At 47.0% G+C, this 22996-nt stretch overlaps 1 protein-coding gene across 2 annotated transcripts in view; it reads right to left on the bottom strand.

Annotated features, from left to right (window-relative positions):
- tmem132e (transmembrane protein 132E) overlaps window positions 1-22996 on the bottom strand; it is a 306684-nt gene that overhangs the window by 44690 nt on the left and 238998 nt on the right. For both annotated transcript variants that reach the window (XM_035626576.2, XM_035626574.2), the window contains exon 3: window positions 5361-5501. In XM_035626576.2, the coding sequence (XP_035482469.2) occupies window positions 5361-5501 (141 nt within the window). The remainder of the gene's footprint in view (window positions 1-5360; window positions 5502-22996) is intronic.

Here is a 22996-nt window from a genome sequence, read left to right as displayed (position 1 = left end):
TGAGAGGTGACAGCCTCCTAATGGCATCCCTGCTTACTGTGATGGACTTACCAAAAGTCATGAATTCATTCAGCGATCGTCTCTGAACGGGAAAAAAAAGTGGTGCGCAGGTCTCGTCAATAAACAATCACCGCTCCCTAATCTCGCCGCCCCGGCTTTTTCTCCTTCCATCTTTAAGTCCTGAGTGTCGAGCTTGTGAGGGGAGATTGCAAAATTTGAATGCAGCCTATCCCTTTCAAAACTGGCGTGATTGCAATGGCCGCAAATTTGCACTCGATCGATAACTTCGGGAACCTGGTTGTTCTGACGACCTTGAATATTTGGAGCCCCCCCCCCCCCCCCCCCCCCCGACTTCTGGGGTCAGCGTGAGGAAGACTTTGGCTGGGGGGGGATCTCCATTCTGCTCTCACAAATAGGACGGTGGTGATAACAGCTTTCCTGTTATGAAAAAACAACTTTTTTGGGGGGGGGGGGGGGCTTGTAATCCTCAGGTTCAACAGGCTTAAGGTGGAAACCGTCTCACTGGTGGCGAAGGGGCAAATTAAATCTCCCCTGTGCGTGACGAGAATCAAACCCCCCCCCCCCCCACCTCTCAGTTGAAAGTGAAGCGCTCGGCTGTCTTGTCCATCACAAAAGCGGCGGGAGCCGTTCACTCTTGAAAGCCTTTTTAATGAAAGCTGGATCAAACTCTCTCTGCGCCGTGCCTCCGCCCCCAACAGGCTCCCGCTCGAGGAAACACACGGGGATGCGATCTCGGCCTATTTGTCACGACATCACTCACGGCAAAAAACAAACACCCCCCGTCTGCCTGTTGACACACGGAGGCTGTCATCAATAAGGCCCGCTGGAGTGTCGACATGTACAGCCGCTCAACGCGCGGCGGAGGGGAACGGAAAAGTGATGGTCACGTTGCACTGATTTTGGGTTAGAGGCCACGTCTTTTTGTCGGAGCGAAGAGTAAATTATAAAACAGCGAGTGGAACCAGTCAGGAGACAAACCTGAGAAATGACATTTGGCCTTCCGCATTTCCCGCAATAAGCTTTTTACACTTGACATTCTGACTCGATCTTTGAGATCTTGATAAAAAGAATGGGGTTTCAGGATTATATCACACTGCTGGCCTGTCGGCACATGCCCTCGGAATCCTTATTTATTCTCTGCTTCAGGGTTGTTTTTTTTTATCTCCTTGCATTGCCTTAAAGGGGCAGTAAGTGATTCTGGACAAAGCTTGTTTCTCTCTTTGTTGTTGTGAATTTACTGCCCTGACCGGGGCGGGAGTCCGTCGCACTAACGACTAGGCCGAAATTGTGGCGAGCAACGCCGCGTGGTGCGGCCCGCACCATATTTTGTTGTTTTTTTTACGGAGCCTGGGCCGCGCCGAAAACCCCCCGGGCGTCCTGCCACTTAAAGGCATCGCGACGCGACTTTGTTACATAACAAGGAACGAGCGAATACACGTTGTCCTCTCCAGCGCTCTGATAGCAGCCGAGTTGCACAATGTGTCCTATTACTGTACGGCTCCTTCAAACGCCTCAACGTGACCTTTATATGTATGAACTATTTAATTACGATTGGGTTGCCAAGGCTTCAGAGAGAGAGAGAGAGAGAGAGAGAGAGAGAATCAGGCGAAAGCTGCTCCACACTTCGCTCTTTGCGGAATTTCTTTCCGGTGAACTTTCCTTTACACAACTCTTCGCATTGGCGTCGGACAAACACGATTCAACATTCTTTGTCGGGGGCAGTGAAGAGTTCAATGAGTGATTTGATACCGTGAGGAGCAGAAGGGGAAGGGAGGAAGTTAAACTCCTCGTCTCCATTACGTTAATGATGCAACTGTATCTGTACGGCACAAAGTGGATATTTTAAAAGCTGTAGCTTGGGGCTTCTTCAGAACTCGGGGGGGGGGGGGTCCATTCTTTGATCAGGGGGCTGTTTGAACTGATTAACAGCGAGGGTTGGTCGGATCAAAGCGCCGCGAGGAGGAAGTACAACAGCAGAGGAGGGGGGGCTTCTTGAAGAAGAGTCCATGGTAAAGACAAGTGAACTCACGTCTGAGTATTCGAAGCCCTAGAAAAGTATTCGGACCGCGACACGTTTCTTTTTGCTTGTTCAGGTTCTGACCTACAGCACATTTCATTTGAAGGAGACATGTTAGGCTCTTTCAGTTGTCCCCTTTCCTCTAGTGCGCTACAGGTTTCACGTGTTTCCGTGAAGGGAGGGTCCGCGGTCAAGGGAGCTCCTCTCGCCGAGGCCCCCGGACGACACTTCACCGCGTCACCCAAGTGCACGAGGTCTGCATGAGGTCCGGACGAAGCCTGGGGGAACATTTATTGTGCTCGATAAAGAAACATTGTTGTTTCTTGGCGGTGATGGAGAGAGACGGATGGATGGAATGGAGTATTTGTCAGTCTGTTTATTGGTCCTGGTTGGGGGGGGGCGGCGATACCAGCAGTTCAAAATGTTCTCTGGGTCTTTTTCTCGTTTCATTCACCGTTTAACGTTGAATTATTCAGAGCACACACACACACACACACAAAGAGTCTTATTAAATGATCCACTCTTTCTGTCGTCCCGACCCGCGACAGTGTTAATGCCACAGCACTTTCGAGAACATTACTCATTTGGGAGAAAAGGGGTTGACGGCGATCAATAATGAATCGGCCCATGTGGAGTTATCAGACGGCTGCCGTCAGAGCGGGGCAGTTTACTGGGGGGGGGGGGGGGGGGGGGGGGGACAAAACAAAACAAAACCCAAAAATGATCTTTCAAAATCCCATCACTGACGAGACGGTGTGATCCGACGGGGGAGGAAATCCGAGATAAGCGAAAGGAGAAGAACGGAGCGAGGCGGCTGAAGGGGAAAAACAGCGTCACCTCGTTTTCCCCAAGTCGCAGGTCATTTGGAGTAAAGACAAAACCAGATGTTCAAACTGGACGCTGGGAGTGTGTGTGTGTGTGTGTGTGTGTGTGTGTGTGTGCGTCATACGTCTTCATAAAATACAACAACTATTGAGACCGTATTAGAATGTGCCTCATTGCCCCGTTTAGCTGGGTGCACTTTCTTCACAAAAACAAATACGAACGTCATCAAAAAAGGGGAAAAAAAAGGCTACAGGGACCGTCGGCGCTGAAAAGCGCGTCAACACACAAACTATTCCCAGAACACACTGGAATCACTGCGAACCGTTAAAAAACACATCGTCTGCATTTGTCAGATTCTGTCTGAAGAATTTGCCGAAGCGGAAGAGAAATGTTTGGATGCTTTCATATCTATGTGACTAAACTGGTGGGACATAAAAGTCTGAAATAAATAAATATATGTATATACATCTATTTATATATATGCAAAAATATTTTTGTCTTTCCGAAGAAGAAGTTTGAACCATATGGAATAAAATTGCATGACAGACATTATCCATCGGCTCGACTCGGGCAGACTGATACTGTCTATGAAATTGAGAAAATCCTCATAAAAACAACTCAGCTTTGGCGAAATCAAGGTAAAAGCCCCAATTTGTGTGGGATTTGTAAATATTCCGACTTCGGTGCCTCACGACGGAAAATTCGGAAAGAAAAAAAACCAAAAAAAAAAACCTCGCAGACAATAAGCCCATAACGAGATGGAAAGGAACATCTGGACCGTCCCAGCTGTCACCCACTCATTATTCCGCAAAACAGTGACTTATAATAAGTTGACAGATGATCCAATCATTTAAAAAACAATATGCATATATTACAGTCGAGCATGTTACTTAAGGAAATTGTTCTGCTCTGGTAAAGTCGGTTTACGTAAGAACAAATAGCTGCGGATGTGTTTCCAGTGACAGGAAAGAGAATACATCACGAATATAAAATAATAATGACCGGGGATGTGAGTGTTTTGCTTGCGATGCATTTCTCTTTGGACACAAACGGAGGCTTCACGCTGACTTTTTCCCCCCAAAAAAACTATAAAAAAACAATATTTTGTCGCAGGAGGATCCCGAGGGCGGCTTTTTTCTACAAAAAAAAAAGAAAGACATAGAGAAATAAGATTTCACGCTCGTGTTCAATCAATTCGAAGGGAGCGAAGCACGGAAGAAGACGAGGAAGAAAGAGAACCGAATCCTTCCGAGACTTCTTTCCGTTGTTTTGGCTGCTTTGGCTTCAGGTGGTCACAGAATTGACCGGCCTCTCGACAGAATGCAGCGCGACGCGCCTGTTCTCCCCCGCCCCGCCCCCCGCCCCGACTGGACGCTTCCCACATTGTGACAGGGTGGCAGAGATTACATGACACGGGTCACTAAATACAGCGCGAAGGCGCTAAGGAGTAAACAAAGGAAGGAACGCTGCACTTTTTGACTTTTCTCCTCCCAGGTACAATGAGGCCACTCTCTCTCTCTCTCTCTCTCTCTCTGGCGTCCGCTTCCTCGCCGTTGTCCATGTCCCTCGACCACGGACGTGTCCGTCGGGGGGTTTGCCGATGCTCAGGCGGTCACTCGCCAATGTTTGACAGTCCACAGCGCGTTCGGCTCTTGAAGAACCGAACGCATCACGTGTTCCAATTGTTTGGTGTCTTGGACCGAGGCCGCAGAGCAACCGCATCTGTCGCATCGTATTCCTTAGAGCAGGTTAACAAATGTACATTTAAGCCGGGCACACACTGTCCGATTTTCCAAATGCTGCTGTTGAGATTCCATCTCGTACTGTCCGAGTAAATCCTCGGCGGTGTGGAGCCAAAGCTCGCGGCCCATGTGATCACGCCGCGCGGTCCAATCGCCAAGGAGAGAGAAATCGGGGTTAAAAAAGGGGCCCAAATCGAACCTAACAACTCCCGTTTTACTATTACCACAAAGTAGCCTTCCTTGAGTCCGTCACCGTCCCGTCAAACGCTGCGCGACGGCGCCTGGGTGTTTGCTACACTTCAGAAGAGCTCCGCGTGGTCGCCGCTCTCGGACGGGATCTTATCTCGACGTGCTGTTAACGGCCAGCAGTCGAAACCGTCCACCTCATCTCCCCACGTAGACCCGACTAACGGCAGATGTAGTGAGACTAAGGGGATAACATTCAATTCATTAAACTTTGTGCCGTAAAGCAGAGGGCGCTTCCAGTGGCGCCGCCCGTGGGCCAGAGCTGTATTTCATCTCCCGGGGCATTTACAGAGTACGGCGTGGGCTTTTTAAAAAGGCTGCCTTCAATCAGAGAGGTGAACTGTGACCGCTACGCACTGGGAAACCTTGTCAGAGACCCTTTTCCGTCCATTGTCAGCGGAAGACAAACGTCGCTGCCTTTTGTGTTGCACAAGAGCGAGAGCGGGAATCAACAGCTGCGGCAGTTTGGTGGCACGGTGTGTGTTGCGGGTTGCGGTGCGTTGACTCACCCCTGTTTGACTCCTTTGCTCTTGTTCACGTCGATGGTGGTAATGGAGTGCTTGGCGCCGGACTGCACCTCCCAGTCCACCTTCCACTGGGCGTTCTTCGACTTGGTCTGGAGCAGGTTCACCCCTTTCTTCGCTTTGACCCTGCAGGAAGACGGCGAGGGGGGCGGGGGGGGGGGAGAAAGAGGGAAGAGAAAGGGGTCGAGGTCAATTTGTTATAAGAGGCTGTGATTTATGAGCGAGGTCAGAGGTGGAGGCCCTCTGTGTGCGGGCGGACCTCCTCCTCGCATTGCGTCATGGCAAGAGCAATCGCAAAAGATGAATCAATAACAGAGATGAATGAAGATGACGGCGCGATGATACATGAGAGCAGGAAGCCAGGACTGCTTCAGGTCAGCACCGGGCATTTACACGCTGTAGTTGAACACTGTCACCGCAAAGCCTCCGACTTGGTGAGAGTTTTCACTAATTACGTCCGTGTTGGATATTTTTCAAGACACAATATAATTGATTGGATTTTGATTCTGAGGTGAAACGCGTCGGTCCTTAACCGTCACCTCCGCGGGGAGAACACACCGCAAGAGGTGCGTCAGAGGGCAGAAGCCCTGGAGCTGGTAGGAGTTGGTGTTTTTGCTCAAGGACACTTAAGCACGGAGGACGTTTCACCCTGGAAACCCACACTACCTGTTGTCTCTTAATATTCCACGTGTTCGCATTAACATTTTCCAGAAGTGAAAGGCACCGAATGGAATAATGTGACTCTGCAATGCTTTTTTTGCCCCAAAACCTATAATGTAATTTATAAATATATCAATAAAATTCATATTTAGATGTACTAGATACATATGGAAGAACTGTTTGTGTGAACAGTTTATATCACACTATTATTATTATTATCTTTCTGGGGTCCACACAAAACTGACATAACATAAAAAGTAGAAAGGTATACCTAAAAGGTATACCAAAAATGATGTACCCGCAAACAGTTCACTATAAATATTACTTTTCATATACACCTCTTTATAGGAAATGTAACACTCAATGTATAAGCACTGAATATAAATCTGACAACATACCCATGTACACTTTAATATTTCTATATATAAAATGTGCAACACATGGTTTTATATCTAATTATCAGGTGTTGTTTCATTTGATAATGCATTCATTCTTTTACGTTTTGAGCTGCAATCATTGGTCAGTTGGTTGTTGACCGAAAAATTTATTAGAAACAATTTTGACAGTTGATTAATACATTAAGTCATTTTGTTAATCCAAACATTTCACTAAAACTTGCTTATATCTGGAATTTCTTAGTTTTGGATCAATAAAGTACATCTTTCTATCTATCTTTCTATCTATAAATAATTTGTCAGTTTCATCCCCCATCTACACATCACCGCTTCCAAACACCACCACCGCAAGAAATAATAAGAGCAAACATTATATACAAACTTACATGCATGGATGCACCGACCCGACTCCACACGTGTAAACACACGCGTGTACATTCATGCATTTATAATAAAAAAATCCACAGACATTTCTTCATGTACCATGTAACCGCAGGTTTACACCAAAACAAACCTATGCAGCTGTATAAATCTGCATTAATCAGTATCTGCAAATATATGACACCGCCCATGAAAAAACAAATGCATGTCTATATGTGCATCCGAGAATATAAACAGTAAATACATAAAAAGATACTGAACTGAAGAAGAAATGATATGTACAAAGAAGTTTTGAATATCATGCCATCAGAACATCTATGCTATTGATGTTGGATATTGCTCCCACCACCTTTCCCCACTGTTGAAGAATAGTCAGTTTGTGATTCATATCTTTATTTATATATCTTAAAAAAGAAATGTAATCATAATAAGCTATTCAGTGTAGCTACAGCCCCCGAAAATAAAATTGAACCTCAATATGAGTTGATCTTTGCAGCGGCTCACAGTCAATCGATAACGAAAACATGTTGAACGTGAATGTCAAAGTTAGCCGGAAGGATTTTCTGGCGAGAAACGGAACATTTCTGTTTCACAACTGCCACGAAAACACAAAATGGAAATCGTATCTTTTCTGAGAAAAAACGTTCTGCTTTCCATGTGTACCCTAATGACAGCACTCCTTGAACCAAGAGGCTGTTCAAATCAGCCATGGATCATTCGAAATGGCAGCTGTCCTCTGTGACTTTACCTAGACGTGCTATTACAGTGTCCACCGGCAGAATACAAAACCACCAGAAAGTGGTACTGTCGTTTCCAGCCATTGTGATTCTGGTTATCTGACCACAGAGCCACGCCCCGACTCCTGCACCGGTGGAGACGAGCGGCTCGTGCACGGAGAGATGCCGAGCCAACGGAGATTATTGATCCGACGGCCTCGTTTTTCACGAAACACGAGCCGGAGATGAATTATTAACATATTTGGCTCTTTTGTATGTCTGCTTCGTGCCTTGAGGACAATTCATCACTAGCCAGACATGGGAGCGGCGATGAGTCCGTGTCACACCTCAGCCTCCGAGAAAAATGTTCAAAATTCTGTCTGAAACTTTAAATTGGTGCTGATATTGCATCAGTGCATTTCCCCTGGACGGGCTCATTGGAAGCGTTACCTAAATCACATTTTCCCTCTCAAGTGTCTCATTTGCATACGGCGGAAAAGTTTTGAGGCCCCTGCGACATCTTCCAGGTTGTTTCATTTATTCCTGTGACAGATAGTGAAATTCTGAAGTCCCACTGAGGTGTTTCCATTTGCTACACTAACATGCGCTCAGAGCTGCCGACCACTCATCCGTGATCTGTGACAGCAACCGACTCTCGGCTGAAGCTGCTGCCTCGCACCTCCCTTCAGCCAGGGGAGGCACGGCTCTGTATTTTAATGTCATCACCGTCATCCTGGGTTCGCTGCTGATCCTATTTTAACAAGCGATTAAAGGAAACGCCGCAATGGCACAATAAACAATCTCACCCAGAAAAATTACAGGTTTAGAAAATCTACCTGAACGACCACACACTGGGTTAATCCAACACATCAAAATGTGTCACGCGTCAAACCCAGCAAGATGTTTTGAATATTCAATCCAAATATTGGCTCGTATTAATTGGAATGTTTGCCTCAGTCTCTACCTATTAAATTGTTTTTTTTATAATTTTCATTTTTTCGTTCCAGTAAAATCTGCCGAATCTCAACGGCCTACAAGTTCATTCTTACCCACGTGTGACGAAATCATTTCAATTTAAAGGTATAGTTAAAAGGTATAGTGGCAGTACAGAGAAACCAGCAAACGTAGAAAATCCAAAACCCCCTCCAAAAACATTCAAACTCTTCGTCCAAAGATTCAAGAGTTCGATATCGCGCAAGTGAGCCTAACCCTAACCTCGGAGCTGTTCCGACATTTATGGCTAATAACCAAAATGTTAATAGAGAATATCAAATGGGTTTTTCACTTCCGGAACCTCACTGTTGAGCTCTATCAGGATCCATGTGTGGTACTGACTTCACATATGAGAGAGGTTTTCTTTCTGAAGAACAGAACATGTCTGGTACAAATCCACTGCCTCCATTTTTTATTGAAATTGAAACAAAAAAAACACCTTTAAAAACATTGTTTCTCGTTATTGCAGCTGGTTATTGTCATCTTTCATCAAATCAGATTAGAGAAAACACGGTAATTATCTGATGCGGCTCCGTCGGCAGGGGGGGGGGGGGAGATGAAACAGAAATATGTAACGTTTAAGAAATCATCCTGATCGGGCGTGTTTCCTTTGATGTGAGTTGAAAAGGGGAAACGTAATACCCTCAGACTCGCAGCAAATGAGGTGACCCAGTTGCTGCTTGATCACTGCAGCCTGTAAAAAGAAAAGGAAAAAGCACCGATCGTGAGAGACGATAATTACGCCTCATTGTGGGCGCATAACCATTTCCAGTGCATTTCCCGGTGAGGATGTGACCCCGACGAGTGAGGCTCGTATTCATTCACTACCCACAATCACCAGCAGCTTTTAAAGCCACTACACAGTCATTATCATCTTTTGAAAGGGCCTGCATATTGTACACAAACCCAATGTTTTTAATCAGACGGCCCCAAATTCACAGACTCCGGTTCATTTTCTTTCTTTCCCTTTTTTTTTGGGGGGGGGGGGGGCAAATGAGAGGGGATGAAGAAGCGTTTACCCGTGGGAGCGCCGCACGAATCGGGTTCCCCGTTGAACAGTGCTAATGCTGATTAATCAAAGGGCATCGCAAATGCGGGGCGGCAATAATACACCCCTTCGAATTCTCGGAATGGCTGTGAGCTCTGCTGGAAGGGGGGAGAAAAAAAGAAGAAGAAAAAAGTGGAGAGAGAGCGGGAGAGGCAGCGGGAGCCACTTGGGCAGAGACAGAGCTATTACTTAGTCTGCACAGATGCCTTCTGCCATGGCAACACCTATTAGGCTGCGAGTTGGCTGATGGACTGTTAAACAGGGGGGAGCTTTTGGTCAACACATTCCAAGGCCAGATTTCTGAGCCGCCCGCTCGCTTCACCGCTCCACAGCTTGAAGCGGCGACGGCGGCGACACGGAGATCAATTAGCGGTCGGCATCAAAAACATGGACATAAAAAACTGGTGTTATGCAGATGACCCAACATTTAGCAAACAAATCATTACAGTCCTCCTCCTCGCGCAAGACCTTTGTTCCAATTACGGCCTCCCTGTTTCGTATCCCCGGTGCGCTTGAACTCGAGCGTTCGGACTGCTCCCACACTGGGCACGGAGGCTCGCGACCCATTTCTCTGACACTTGCTGCCAGAAATCATGTCAACCATGCCGCCGCCGCACGCTGTAATTTAATCTAACTGGCTGCCGTTAATAAATAAAGTATGAAAAAACCAGGACTAAATCACACCGCGGCTCCCAAGTCTTTAATTTCCCCCCTTAATGGAGCTCTGGTAAGATTATTTATTGAATCTATTTGAAGAGAACGTCCCGACAGGCGGAGCAGTCACAAAACTGCTTCCTACATCATATGAAATGTAATAGTCTATACTACATACAGTATGTGCTCTGTAAGGGATCAACCTGAATGTTTTAATACAAAAGAATCGGTTGACAAAGCTTAGCACACATCAGAGGAATGTGTCAGGGTGTATTAGCGAGGATCTGCCAATTCAAGGATTTTGGAAGGCCAATTTTTGGGGTTTGTGGTAATGTTCATACGGACAACTTCACAAAAACACACCCAAGTTACATACATTCTAGTTCACGGGCACTTTACCATTAGGCAAGTTATGTTATAGCTGATGGCCCCAATTTCCAATAGACATTAGTCGCATTATTTGACATAACCACCGGGATTATAGAGTCGATGAAGAGTTTGGTAGTAGTCTGTTTGTAACGTTGTAGTGAACTGTTGAGAATGAGCGGCGGCCGGTGGATGAAGGCAAACTGCGGACGTAAGGGAACACATGTTCAGCTCGGAGCATTACTTAGGTGTACTAATAATAGGATACCGTTTATTTACATGTAAAATATGGATGAATGCTTGAGCCCAAAGGCCAAGTTGAGCCAAGCGGCTCAAAAGTTCAGTACAGCCCAGGTTGTGGAGAAGTGCGCAGGTAATCTGCCAACAGCGTTGTCTTCGGCAGCAGTTTGAGAACACGCCAACTACAAACGCATGATGAGACCACCGCCGGGCCTTCGGCTACCTGTCCGGCTGGAACACACCATGCCTCGAAAAACATCCAACCTTGCGACTGGTGGATGACCCCCATACGCCTGCTGCGCCACAGCCTCCACAGAGTGGACACCGACCTGGTAAATGTTTCTTAAGTTATGTTTTTTCTAAAGTTTCCCCAGTGGGAGCAGTTTGTAACATGCTTTGCATGCGGGGGGGGGGGGGGCCTTTAATGTAACTGGCTTCTTCAACCACCTTCAACAATTTGCCTGGCGCTGGAACAATTTCCCTGCAATAGACGGCACAACTCTTGAGCGACAAACGCGGCTACGGCCTTGGATCACGATGCACCAACGGTTATCAATCTTTCTCGAGCACTCTGACGTCGATGGTATTTATCCTCACCAGTAAACAGCTTTGAGGTTTGCTGAGCAGCGGCACAGAGGCGTTACAGCTGGAGAGCCAGGGGCTCGAGTCTGCCAGGGACAAGGCTTTTTGTTTTTTAATGGGAGGCTCTGAAAATTAGAAGAGGAGAGGAGCTGGGGAAATATCAGCGAGCAAATTACAAAAGAATCTAAAACTCCAGCTGCTGGTTCGCGCACAGGCTGATCTGATCTGACGTAGGTGGTAATTGAGCAAATCGACGCGGTGATGAATATGGCTTCTAAAAAAGGGCGACACGGTTAACAACGGCACATTCCCCACTCATCGACGGCCCGGAATTTCCCCACAAGGACAAAGAACCTAGACGAAAAGTTCCCGCCGTAGAAACGGCCTCGATTTTCCAGCAAAATCAGCCGCGCTGTGTTCCGTCTCACGCCGCTCTGTAATTAATACAAACAATAAAGTTTTCATTCTGCCAGAAGAGATGAGTAAGCCAGATAATTATAGCGGAGATCAAAAAACACCTAGTGCTGAGGTAAGACGTTCTTACTGCTAAACACTGCAATTACGACAAAACGTCTTAACGTCTAATACTTTTTTTCTTTTTTAACCCTTGAAGCCGGAAGATTTTTGTGATCTCGACCAGGCCGCTCCGTCTGTCTCTTGATACACTTCAATTCCGCTCGTTGTCTTTGTGAGAAACAAGACGACGGAACAGAGTTTTAAAGGGTAAGGCTGCCGTTACTCTACAGCTTTTCTCATTGGTTCCGACTTGAGTATAACATCTTTCAAAACAGGTCACACATTAATAGGTTTTCTACATCACTTTTTTTTTTATATACATATATAAGTGGTAAGCTGCTGGCAAACTGTACTTTTGAGAAAAAAGTTTGCTATTGCTTTCAGGCGCAGGTGGGTGTGCAGTGTGTGGGATTGACTACTGCGCATTATGTTCTCTGTAACGAAGGAGCGAGGTAACAATGTGGTTGATTATAACACTGAACGCAATTAAGCACCATGGCACTGTGCAAACAGCTATCAACTTTGGCAGAAGTGGCAACCCGCCGTTTTCTGAACTGCCGTTTTCCAGCCTCGAGTTCGCACGCGCTCCCATACACCTTGCACCGATTGGACGGTACCAGCTGTCAATCACACGGTATCCAAGCGCCAATGCATACCGAGCCTTATCGTCTATTTGACTCGAAACAATTTTACAAAATGTGTTGAAGGAGACTTCAAACTGGAGATCGAACCCTCAGTGGAGTCGCCCTCTGCTGGTCATTGCAGAGAACATGGGCTTTCAGGCTCTTCCACATTGGCTTCATTGTCCGGAACCGGTGACTACGTCCATTTTTGTAGACAGTCTGTGCTTTGACTACACAATACTGGTTTGCAGAATGGAGTTTATTAAAGTTTTGGTCTTTCCATGGGATTTCGTTAACACTGAGAACCAGGGCCGGTCCAAGGCATAAGAGAACGAATTAGACAGTTGATGGAAAGGGCAGTAGCGTATGAAATGTCACAAAAAAGCACATGCACGACTCTTTTCAATTTCTTTTTTCCATTTTAACATTCGCCGGCCGTCAAACAAGGCTCCGGTACAGTCAAGGTGTCTAAGAAATATATAACGACAGCTTGATTCCACTCAGTACCGTATCACTTTGAATATTAAAGTGCGCTGGAGCACCACATCAAATTGTCTCTCTGTTGAGAACAGTATCGAAATATGCCAGAACTCGTCTTTTAATCATCTTGTCATTGTTGCCAATTCATTTTGGACATTTTTATTTTTTTTACAATGCTCATGCGAGAGAAACATTTCCGATAAAACTTCCCTGCGATTTCCTTTACAGAAAGCTTTTTCCTGCCGCCATGTGAAAGCAGTTAAAAGAAAAAAACGAGACGATGTTACCGAATTTTTAAAGGGCAAGGCTGCCGTTATCCTGCTGCTGTCATGTTTGGTTCCTTCTCCGGTATAAAATCAGGTCACAAATATGTATATTTTTTTTATGATGAAGGAAATGGTTTTCAGCTGGGCACTGTTTTTTTTAGATAAGGTTACTCAAACAGAAAGAAAAGAGCTTGTCGGATTAATACACATCTGGGGTTTCTATGGAGTTATGGCGTGCGGCTTGTGGGATTGACGACAGCGCGTTGTAATGACGGAGCATCGCTGAACAATGCGGTTAATTTACTGTACGCAATTAAGCACTCTGGCTACCGAGGAAGCGGCTATAGGCTCCGACTACACAATCCTCGTTTGCAGAATGGATTCGTTGCCATTTTCGGTCGGCTCACGGGATTAGTTCACAATGGGAACAGTATAGAATATGAAGAACGCCGTCTTTGAATCTCTGCCGGGGATCAAGAAAAGCCACCAAAACCAGGCAGATACAATAGAATCATGACATCACCCCTGCGCTTTTAAGTGAGCATTCAACAGCTGATGATACGGCCCGTGGTTTGCTCCGAGTGAATATATCTTTCTCGAGACGCCGGGGGAGCAGAGAAGCAGAAAATTAAGCATATTGTGACGCTACGTGCCCGAACGCGGCCGTTATCTTTTTGTGTTTCTTCATCACATTTCAAAGGTTGCCGGAATACGTGTGACAAAAAAAAAAGCACACATCCAATGGATTAAACCTCTCGCTGTTTTTCTCTCTCTCTCCACCTTTGAGCTTCAGAGATGCTCCGGCAGCCCTGTAAAGCTCGAGCCCTGATGGATAGCTTAGTTCACTTTTAACTCCTCCCCACTTCTCTATGTAAAAAAACAAACACATCATAAATAACAATAAATCATTATATTAAACATAAAGAACAGTGAGCTGGGAGTGAATCTGAGTTTTAGGGCCGGGGGGGGACCATAGACCGTAGATAAAAAATGGACGTAGTCACCAGTTCGGGAAAATGAAGCCTGCATTCTCTTGAGTCACCAGCAGAGGGCGACTCCACCGGTCACTTTTCTATAGAGGTCTATGATAAAATGACTGCGAGATTGACAGCTAGTACCGTCCAATCGGTGCAAGGTTGCAGGTGTAGGTGGGCGCTCAGTGGATCAGTCAAACCACACCCCCAAATTCTACGTCGCATTTTAAAAAAACAACAAGATGGCGCTGGTCAAAATGCGAAACTCAAAGCTTCAAAGCGGCGGCTCATGAACCAACGGTCACGGTGAGTTGAGCTCCATATTTGGCTGGATTTACTTTACCACAGTCAAGCTCTATTACTGTACGTTCATTTTGTCTGCAATGATTAATATTTTCTGAATATCAAAACATTAAAGCTACTGGGGGGGGGGGGGGGGGGTTCTTCCTTAAAAAACCCAGCCTGTAATGCTTTGATCACCTCAAACTATTGCTTGGAAACATATTCGTTAAAATGTTTTGACTGACGATGACATATTATGACTCATGGGCGGGCTTATTTTCAATCACCTATGTTGCTGAGGTTTCCTATAAATTGTAACCCGACTGTTGCCGCGGCGCACAAGCCCCGGTTTATTACTAACTCGCTCTGGTCGTTTTGACCGCCATTCCCCCGGTGCGACGGTGACACTCACCGAAACGAAATGGCGAGACCTTGCGGCGTGTCAGCGTCGCTAAACAGTCAGAGTTCCTCACATTTCAGGTTGAAATCACTGCGTTCCAAGACCCCCAACGTGTATTTCGAAAGACAAATATATCATGGGCCAAAACTGCAAAACATAAGAGTGAGTGTAATAAACCAGAATTATCTTTTAAATGAGCAAAAAGAAAGAGAAGGATTGCGTGCGTCAAGCTGTACAAAGTCAGACTTTGTCCTCCCCCCCATCGGTTCTCTCCTTCTTCCTCATTACTGAGCTTTGCCTCCCCCCCCCCCCCGACTACAATTCTCCTGCGAAATTATCAAATGAAACGACCCGAGACCTTTCCTCCGCTCCCGCCTGCCAGCCCCGGACAGATTGGACTCCGGTGTTTGGCGTTTGCCGCGAGTGGGACGTCGTAAAACGACCATTTGATTGCACACGGCGGTGACGACATGCCCGCGGAACGCTTGTGGTGCCACGACCGGCGTATTGCAGCAAAAAACCCTGATGGATGGAGTCGGGGGGGGGGGGGGGGGTTGGTCTCTCCCCTTAGCAATGCACAGATGAAGGCAGAGAAGTAAATAAACAAGTGAAATGTCAGTGCGTGGACGTCTCTGAGGCATTAGCCGCACTCCCTTCTGCATTACATGCAGCCCCCCCAGCAGCTAAATTTGGCCAGCAAAGCCCCCCCCCCCCCCAGGCAGAAGCTCCATTAGTTCCTCGGAGGGGGCACTTTACAGACAACTTTGCAGACACAACAAATTCCATTTCGCGAAGATATGTATAATTCAAAATAAGTGCAGATTTTTATTTGTCCTTTGCCTGTTGTGGACGCGGTGCTTTTATGTGTCCAGTGACATGCAGTCGCTTTTACTCTCACACACGCGCGCACACACACACACACACACACACACACACACACACACACACGCCGCTGTGCACGGTGTTTCAGCTTCAGCGTGTTGTCGTGTTACGTCTATTTTTTGGTTTAAAAACCATTAAAAAAAAGTTTAGCGCTGTTTTTTCCCCCCGAACTTCACTGAACCGTTCAATTAACCATGACGTTCCAAAACAAACACTAAGTCATTTCTCAAATGCCGTATGAACCCCCCCCCACAATGTAAATTGAGGAGTGTAAACAACACGGACACTGTGTAACCGCCCCCAGTGTCTTTACTATTCTAGAATGACTCATTTGAAACAAAAGGGCAAATGGAAAATCACGTCAACGTAGAAAAATGCACCCTCCATACGTGCAACATGGCCGCCGCACCAGAGTTCATGTGAAGTAGAAAAAGAGAAAAAAGATCCAATTACCAGTGTTACATGACTGACGGCTCCGATGTGATGTTTGGAGAAACAACGACTACAGCTATTCCAACGTCCAAGACTCTGCGAGTACGAGATGAATTATCTTGTTCTTAAAAAAAGTTATCCACTTGTTTCTATCTTTGGACTCACCAGAGCCCACCTACTGCAAGATTTCTTGATTTTTCTCAGCGTTTATTTATCCTATTTTAGCTTTTTGTTGCAGTGCACCTACAGTTTGCAGGCTCTTCCTTGTGCATTCACCATCACAGTCCCTGCCCAACATTTACAAGAAAGGGTCGTTGCGTCGTCCCAGCTCTCGTTCAAACATTGACTCGAGCCTCGTTTCCAATGACGTTGGAAAAGACAAATGGAAAAGTGCAATAACCAACTGTGCAATGTATTGATATTTATTTGTCTATTCTGCTATGTCTGCTACATTCTGTCCACTGTGCTGCTGGGAAGAATAAAGTCATAGCTCATCTTATCTCATCTTATCTCATCTTATCTAATATCACCGTGAGTGAGGAGGGATGGAAAGACAGAATCAAAGTCACTCTTTTAATCTGAGCTATTCTGAAAAGTGCGTCTAATGTCGACGTCGACATCAGGGACTTTTTGGGATCGGGGGCCCCGGCAGACGACATAATGATCAAACAATGTAACGACACTCCTGTCAAATCTATATCCACCGTTTATTGATTATTATCTGTCTTTATTTTTTATTTATTTATCCAGGTTTCAGCGGAACCAACATGTTTCACGTGACACATGATGCTGACACACGCTTCTGGTGTTCTAAGTGAATTAATCCGCAAACCTTCTTTTCTGGATGTCAGAGGTTACGAGGATTTGTCGATTTTTTCCGCAGGGTGAAGAGGATACAGAGTCGGCTGGAGGGCAAATGTCGAACGTGGATTTGTAGCTGAAATAATCCTGGCGGTGATGGCGAAGCTGTTTCATACACAGGATTGTTACGGGGCGACTGATTACAACAAGTAATCAGTCGCCCCGTAACTCACTACGGCAATGTTTGGCCTCCAGGCTGCACACACACACACACACACACACACACACACACACACACACATGCAGGGAAAAAACTCACACGTCTAAATCAGCCTCTCCCCGCATCGCGACTCGCGGTGGTGGAGAAAAGGCAAGAAGCAGCCGGCATCTGAGTTTTTGTGCTGCCGGAGCGGAAGAGCGTGGAATGATTGACAGCGGAGGGAACTTCTCAGAGTTCTTGTGTTACCTGCTCTGCCAGTGAAACATAGAAGAAAACATTTCTGTGGCGCGCGTGTGCGTGTGCGTGCGTGCGTGTGCGTGCGTGCGTGTGCGTGTGTGTGTGCGTGTGTGTGTGTGTGTGTGTGTGGCGCTTCTCCAAAATCTAAAGGGGCGGCTGGCTCTCTGCTGGATCAGTGGATGTACTGGTCCACGTAAAAAGTTAAAAAAATGGAATTAAAAAAAGTGCACTTTCTTTACACAGTTTCTTTGCGAGGAAGAGAAAAGAATGATGTGCCGTCGATTCCCCGGTGGCTCAAGGGAAGTCTGCAACGTGCCGTACGGAAACCGGGAAGGTTGACGGTACAGCTGTGTTTCCCGTTTTCAGTGTCAAGCGAACTTTTAGTTCGCAAGTAAAAGTTCGCGAAGAACAAGAAAATGCGCATCATGTGCATTTTCCCGTCAACTGGTTTGGAGCGAGTGAACCGCAATAGAACAGTAGAAGAAGTGGAGGTCGCCCGTGGCAACATACCCGTACGACGCGCTGCATGCATGTCAATGGAGCGACGGTCTGCGGTAGCTACTGTCGACTGAGCAACGCAGGGCAGTTCCTCCGGGTCGGTCGGTGTCGGCGATGTGTAAAAAAGCCCTCTCCGGAGGCAAAGACGGAGAAACGCCACTCCGATTACGACGACGGGGCCGCATGGCAACCGCGGCTTCGGAGGAAAGACCCCGACAGCGGAAGACCAGCTGATCAGTCTCCGTCAGAACGTGCTCTGCAAAGTTGTCTCCATCTCGCATTTTTTTGCGCATTAGCCCTTTATCTCAACAGGCAACAACTTCCTCCGTGTGAATTGGAGGAAGTTGTTGTTTTTGTTCCCCACGAATTTTGCAAATTCCCGCGACTTCTTCTGTTGCGAAAACAGAAGGCTGATGGACGACGAGTGGGAGAAGTGCAGTGCAGAGATACACCATGGGATGACCGTGTGTGTCCGATGACATTTCAAACCCCTCGCGGCCCCCGGAGACGCCATAGCAACGCGCGCACGCAGCTCAGTAATGCTGGGCCTCGGCAGAAGAACAAGAAGAAGGAGAAGAAGGAGGCAGAAGAAAAAAGAGCGGCCCCATGCAATGTGCTCATCATTATTGCCCCCGAGACGAGAGAGGTGTCAGCGTCACTACGGGGGCCGCGCAACGTTGTCAGCCGCGAAGGCCGGAGCCACAGATGTTCAACTTGGCAGAGTGATGCACGATGCTGCTGCCGCAAAGAGAGAGAGAGAGAGAGGAGGAACCTGATGGGGGGGGGCCTCAGCCAGCGGGGACACCGTCAGCAGAAGTCCGCAATCGGCCCCCTTAATCTGACAATTCACTGGAGGAGAAAAAAAGCAGGCGACGATCATTTAGGCCTTTTGACGAGGGGCTATTTTTTTTTTTTCCCGGGGACAGATTCTTACGAGCGCTCATCCAATGAGGCTCCATTTAGACATGTGCTGCGTGTCTGCAGCGACGGACGACGGACGACCCGGAGGGCGGAAAACGCAACATTTAAAGAGAGTGTGTGTGTGTGTGTGTGGGGGGGGGGGGGGGGGGGGGGGGTCGCTGTGTGCAATCTGGGCAGTGTGGACTACGAGTTGCAGCCGATCTTCTGGTTTTCAAGCGATGAAACATTTGCTTCCGGACATTTTCCGGGAGTTTGGGGCGTTCGCGTGATGGCGGACGCGTGCGGGAGATCGTCTCGATCAGTCATCGACTCGCTCGCCGTGAACTTCTGTCCTGGGATTCATTCCCGCCGTGGTCTCAGCGACCTTCGCGGACGTCCGCGTCGCTCCTCCCGTGCGGCGCCCCGTACGTACAGTGTGCGGAGCCTGCCGACCGTGCGGGCCAAACCCGTCGCCTGTTTTCATCCAGTAGTCATCGTGTCCAAGCGCAGTGTAGGCCCAAGGTCAAAGTTGTCAAACGCGCTCTCCCGAAGCGCTGAACCATCGGCAAAAGAGCAAGAGCAGCCGTTGAACATGTCGCGATGCGTCGACTCGGGAGTTCCGCCTCAGCGTACGGCATCCAAGGGAGGAGACGTAGAACAGACGGGACGGCGCCGCCTCACATCGCCGCCGCGCTGTTGCCGCGTGTCCATCGACGCGTTGCTCCGAGCGCCGGAGGACAAGTGAAACACGTCGTGATCAATTCACCCCCAGGAGGAACGCGTCTGAGGCGAGGACGCAGGCGGACCAAGTCACGGGGGGCGAAAAGTCTCGGAGCCGCACGTTGAATTAAGCGGACTGAGCAGCCTCTATTGATCTTTCAAAGTTGCCTCTAGTTACTGAACAATGTTGGTTTTTGCTGCAAAAGCTTTGGGCGGTTGCCGCAGCGGCCCTTTGTTTTTTAAGTACTGACTTTGTGTTCCGTCTTTAATTAATCGATTCTCTCTTCGGTCTACGAAATATCTCAGGGAAATCTCCCAAAGTGCCTCTGTTCTCCGAGAGCAAGAGTCAAAAACCGAGCGGATGTTTTATTCACGAATGTATGAAAGCGGCAGATCCTTTTCTTTTCAGAAGACGGGAACCAATTTTGAAATTGAATTGAAACCTTTGGTCGATAAATACTCATTTGAGTTGATTTGAACAACAGAGGGAAGTCATCCAAAAAGTATAGAATTACAAAGGTAATCATATCATCAAAGCAATGCAAAAAGGAAAAGATAATATTCATGTCAGGAGCAACATCATTCAAACTTTTTTCTTAAGTTAGGACATTGTTAGTGAATAACTTTCTGTTCTGTTCAATCAGTCATCCTCAGGTTTTTTTTTTAAGTCTCAACCACAAAATTCGAAAAATATTCCCGATGACATTCCCCTGGGGGGGTTGATTCGTCACACTTCGGAAAAAACTGTATTTTTCAAAGCCTGAATACAACACGACCCCTTATTCTTGAATATAAAACAGATGGTCGTGTGTTAACGTGGTGGACGGCACTTTGCTCTGTGGATACTGTCAATGTCGTGATCATCACACACCAAAATTACATCTTTCGTACATATTTTATTAACCTCGCCACATTACCTGCAATATATATATATTTATTCCACTTGCTACACTACAACTAAATTTGGTCCGGCCCTTTAGTGCTCCAATAAAGTGGGCAGAGCCTGGAGCGAAACACATGTTGGACACAAATCCTGAACAAATTTGAACATTTTCTGTTTTTCCTCCCTCTCAGTCACACACTGACGCACACACACACACTGACACACACACACTGACGCACACACACACACACACACACACACACTGACGCACACACACACACACACACACACTCACAAACACTGACGCACACACACACACACACACACTGACACGCACACACACACACACACACACACACACTGACGCACACACACACACACACACACTCACACATACTGACGCACACACACACACTGACACACACACTGACGCACGATGCACTCGCGACGGCATGTAGGCGACGGCGTCGGGGAAAGCATCCTTTTGGAGGACAATTATTCTAAGTAGTCTTCCCATCAGCCGGAGCCCGTGAGCAGGAGCCCCCCCCCCGGGTGAGCCAGAACCTTTCTGAGGAGGCAATTGGGGGAATGGCCACTGTCCAATTTATTTGATAAGGCGAGCGGAGCTCAGACCTGCCAACAGATGAACGGGGGGGGGTTAGGTTTGACCGGGGATGTAACTTGGTCTGCTGACATCTCCGCAGTTCAATGTTCAACTATGTATGCATAGTGATTATAATAATATTTCAGCCAGGGGCTCAGGTGAGATATTCAGAGTTCAGGGTGCACGGGGGCGACCGTTAGCCTTGCCGCGTACGGCAAACGGAGGGGGGGGGGGGGGGGGGGGGGGGGGGGGGGATCAGGCAAAAAAGAAAAATGTATGGCTTGCTCCTACTCACTGGAGCGTGAGATGGCCGCGTCTACCGCTCGCGAGCAACAGTGATTACAGTACGGTGAAAAGCGGGCGAGTGAGCATCCCCTTCAAGGCGCCGACAACAGGAGATTAAATTCACAGATCTTTTCATGCAGCGAGGGTGAGGAGGGGGGAGGAGGAGGGGTGGTGGTGGTGTCATCGCTCCTGATGTTCTCAACTTTTCCCCCGAGGAACTTCTATTTCATATTGGACAGCTCCGAGTAAAACTAGCTCTCTCTGGAGATTCCCACCCACACAGGAGCCGGTCTAAAAGAAATGCCATCCCTCTCTGGGGACACGCACACATGCACAAACACACACACACACTGGAATGATGCCTTCACAATAAATAAATAAAGATTCACAAAGGAATGGCCTGCAGCCTCCTGCCATGAAGTACAGGCTTTGAAGTGATCACACTGCGCATTGATCTTACGTGTGTTAAGAGGCATGAGGTTTTCAAATAAATCATGTGTGTTGCGGGGGTTGCAACTTTTTTATTTTGAGACATTGTCGAGACTAATGGAAGGACAGTGAAAAGTTTGAGCCTACTTCTTACTGTCGTTTAGTCAAAATAAACAGATGCAAGATGAAACGCTGAGCTCAGAAAATCCACATATCTTGTCGACAAATATTTGATGATCGCCATATTCATCAATGATGAAGATTACGATCAGATGCTGCCTACAGTGGCCTCCCCGAGTAATGCAGCGCCACTTTTTAGGGGTTGCCGCTTTGTTGGACATGAAGGTGCTTGAGTGTTTTACAACACATGGAAGGAAAAGTATGACAATCTGAAAATTAAACTGTAGTAAACATGAATGACGGCTGCGTCACATCGAAAAAGTTAAATTTTTAAAATTGAGTGCCAAAACAAAGTGTGGTTAATAATCTTAACAATTTTAAGAGTTAAAAGGTTACACGTCCTATAGTATTTGTTTAAGGTATGATAATTCAATGCGAGGGAACATTGGTACAACATTCACTACCTTTAGATGACCAAATATTCGGGACCCTGTTGAAAGAGGAGGCGTTCCAGGGGACGACCCTTGTGAGTAATAAACTGCTTTCAAGTAGACATGCTTCCATTTGCCTTTCTGACACGGCCTGATTAAACTGTGGAGAGAATAGACATTAAAAAGTTTGCCTTCCCTGACACTTATGGGTTTTAAAGTCGTGCTCAAGGACGTCCAGCGCCAAACGTTAACTACATTGTAATTCTGGCCAACTTGGGCCATTCAAAATATATAATGTCTCATAAACTGACGGCATTAAGAGAATATTTGGACATGCCTGAAAGTGGGCTGCCATCTCAACGGGCGAGATGAAAGATGTCCTCGAGCGATCTGAAGTGTAAAGGTCGTGTGTTATCGCAATTATCGGACTGTTCCCGGACACGGCTTGCAACACGCCGTTCCATCTTCAAAGCGTAGGTTGGTACCGTGCAAAGTAAAGTAAAGACAAGACTCCCGAGGGCACAAACAAACCAAGAAACTAAAGGTGCAAGATGTCTGCGGAGATTCTCGTCCATCCAGGTCATAGTTATCCACAAGAGATCG

Source organism: Scophthalmus maximus, chromosome 2, assembly GCF_022379125.1.
Source record: "Scophthalmus maximus strain ysfricsl-2021 chromosome 2, ASM2237912v1, whole genome shotgun sequence".
In the NCBI taxonomy this organism is placed as follows: domain Eukaryota; kingdom Metazoa; phylum Chordata; class Actinopteri; order Pleuronectiformes; family Scophthalmidae; genus Scophthalmus; species Scophthalmus maximus.
The sequence above is the reverse complement of the archived record's forward strand: the minus strand, read 5'-3'. Positions and strand labels throughout refer to the sequence as shown.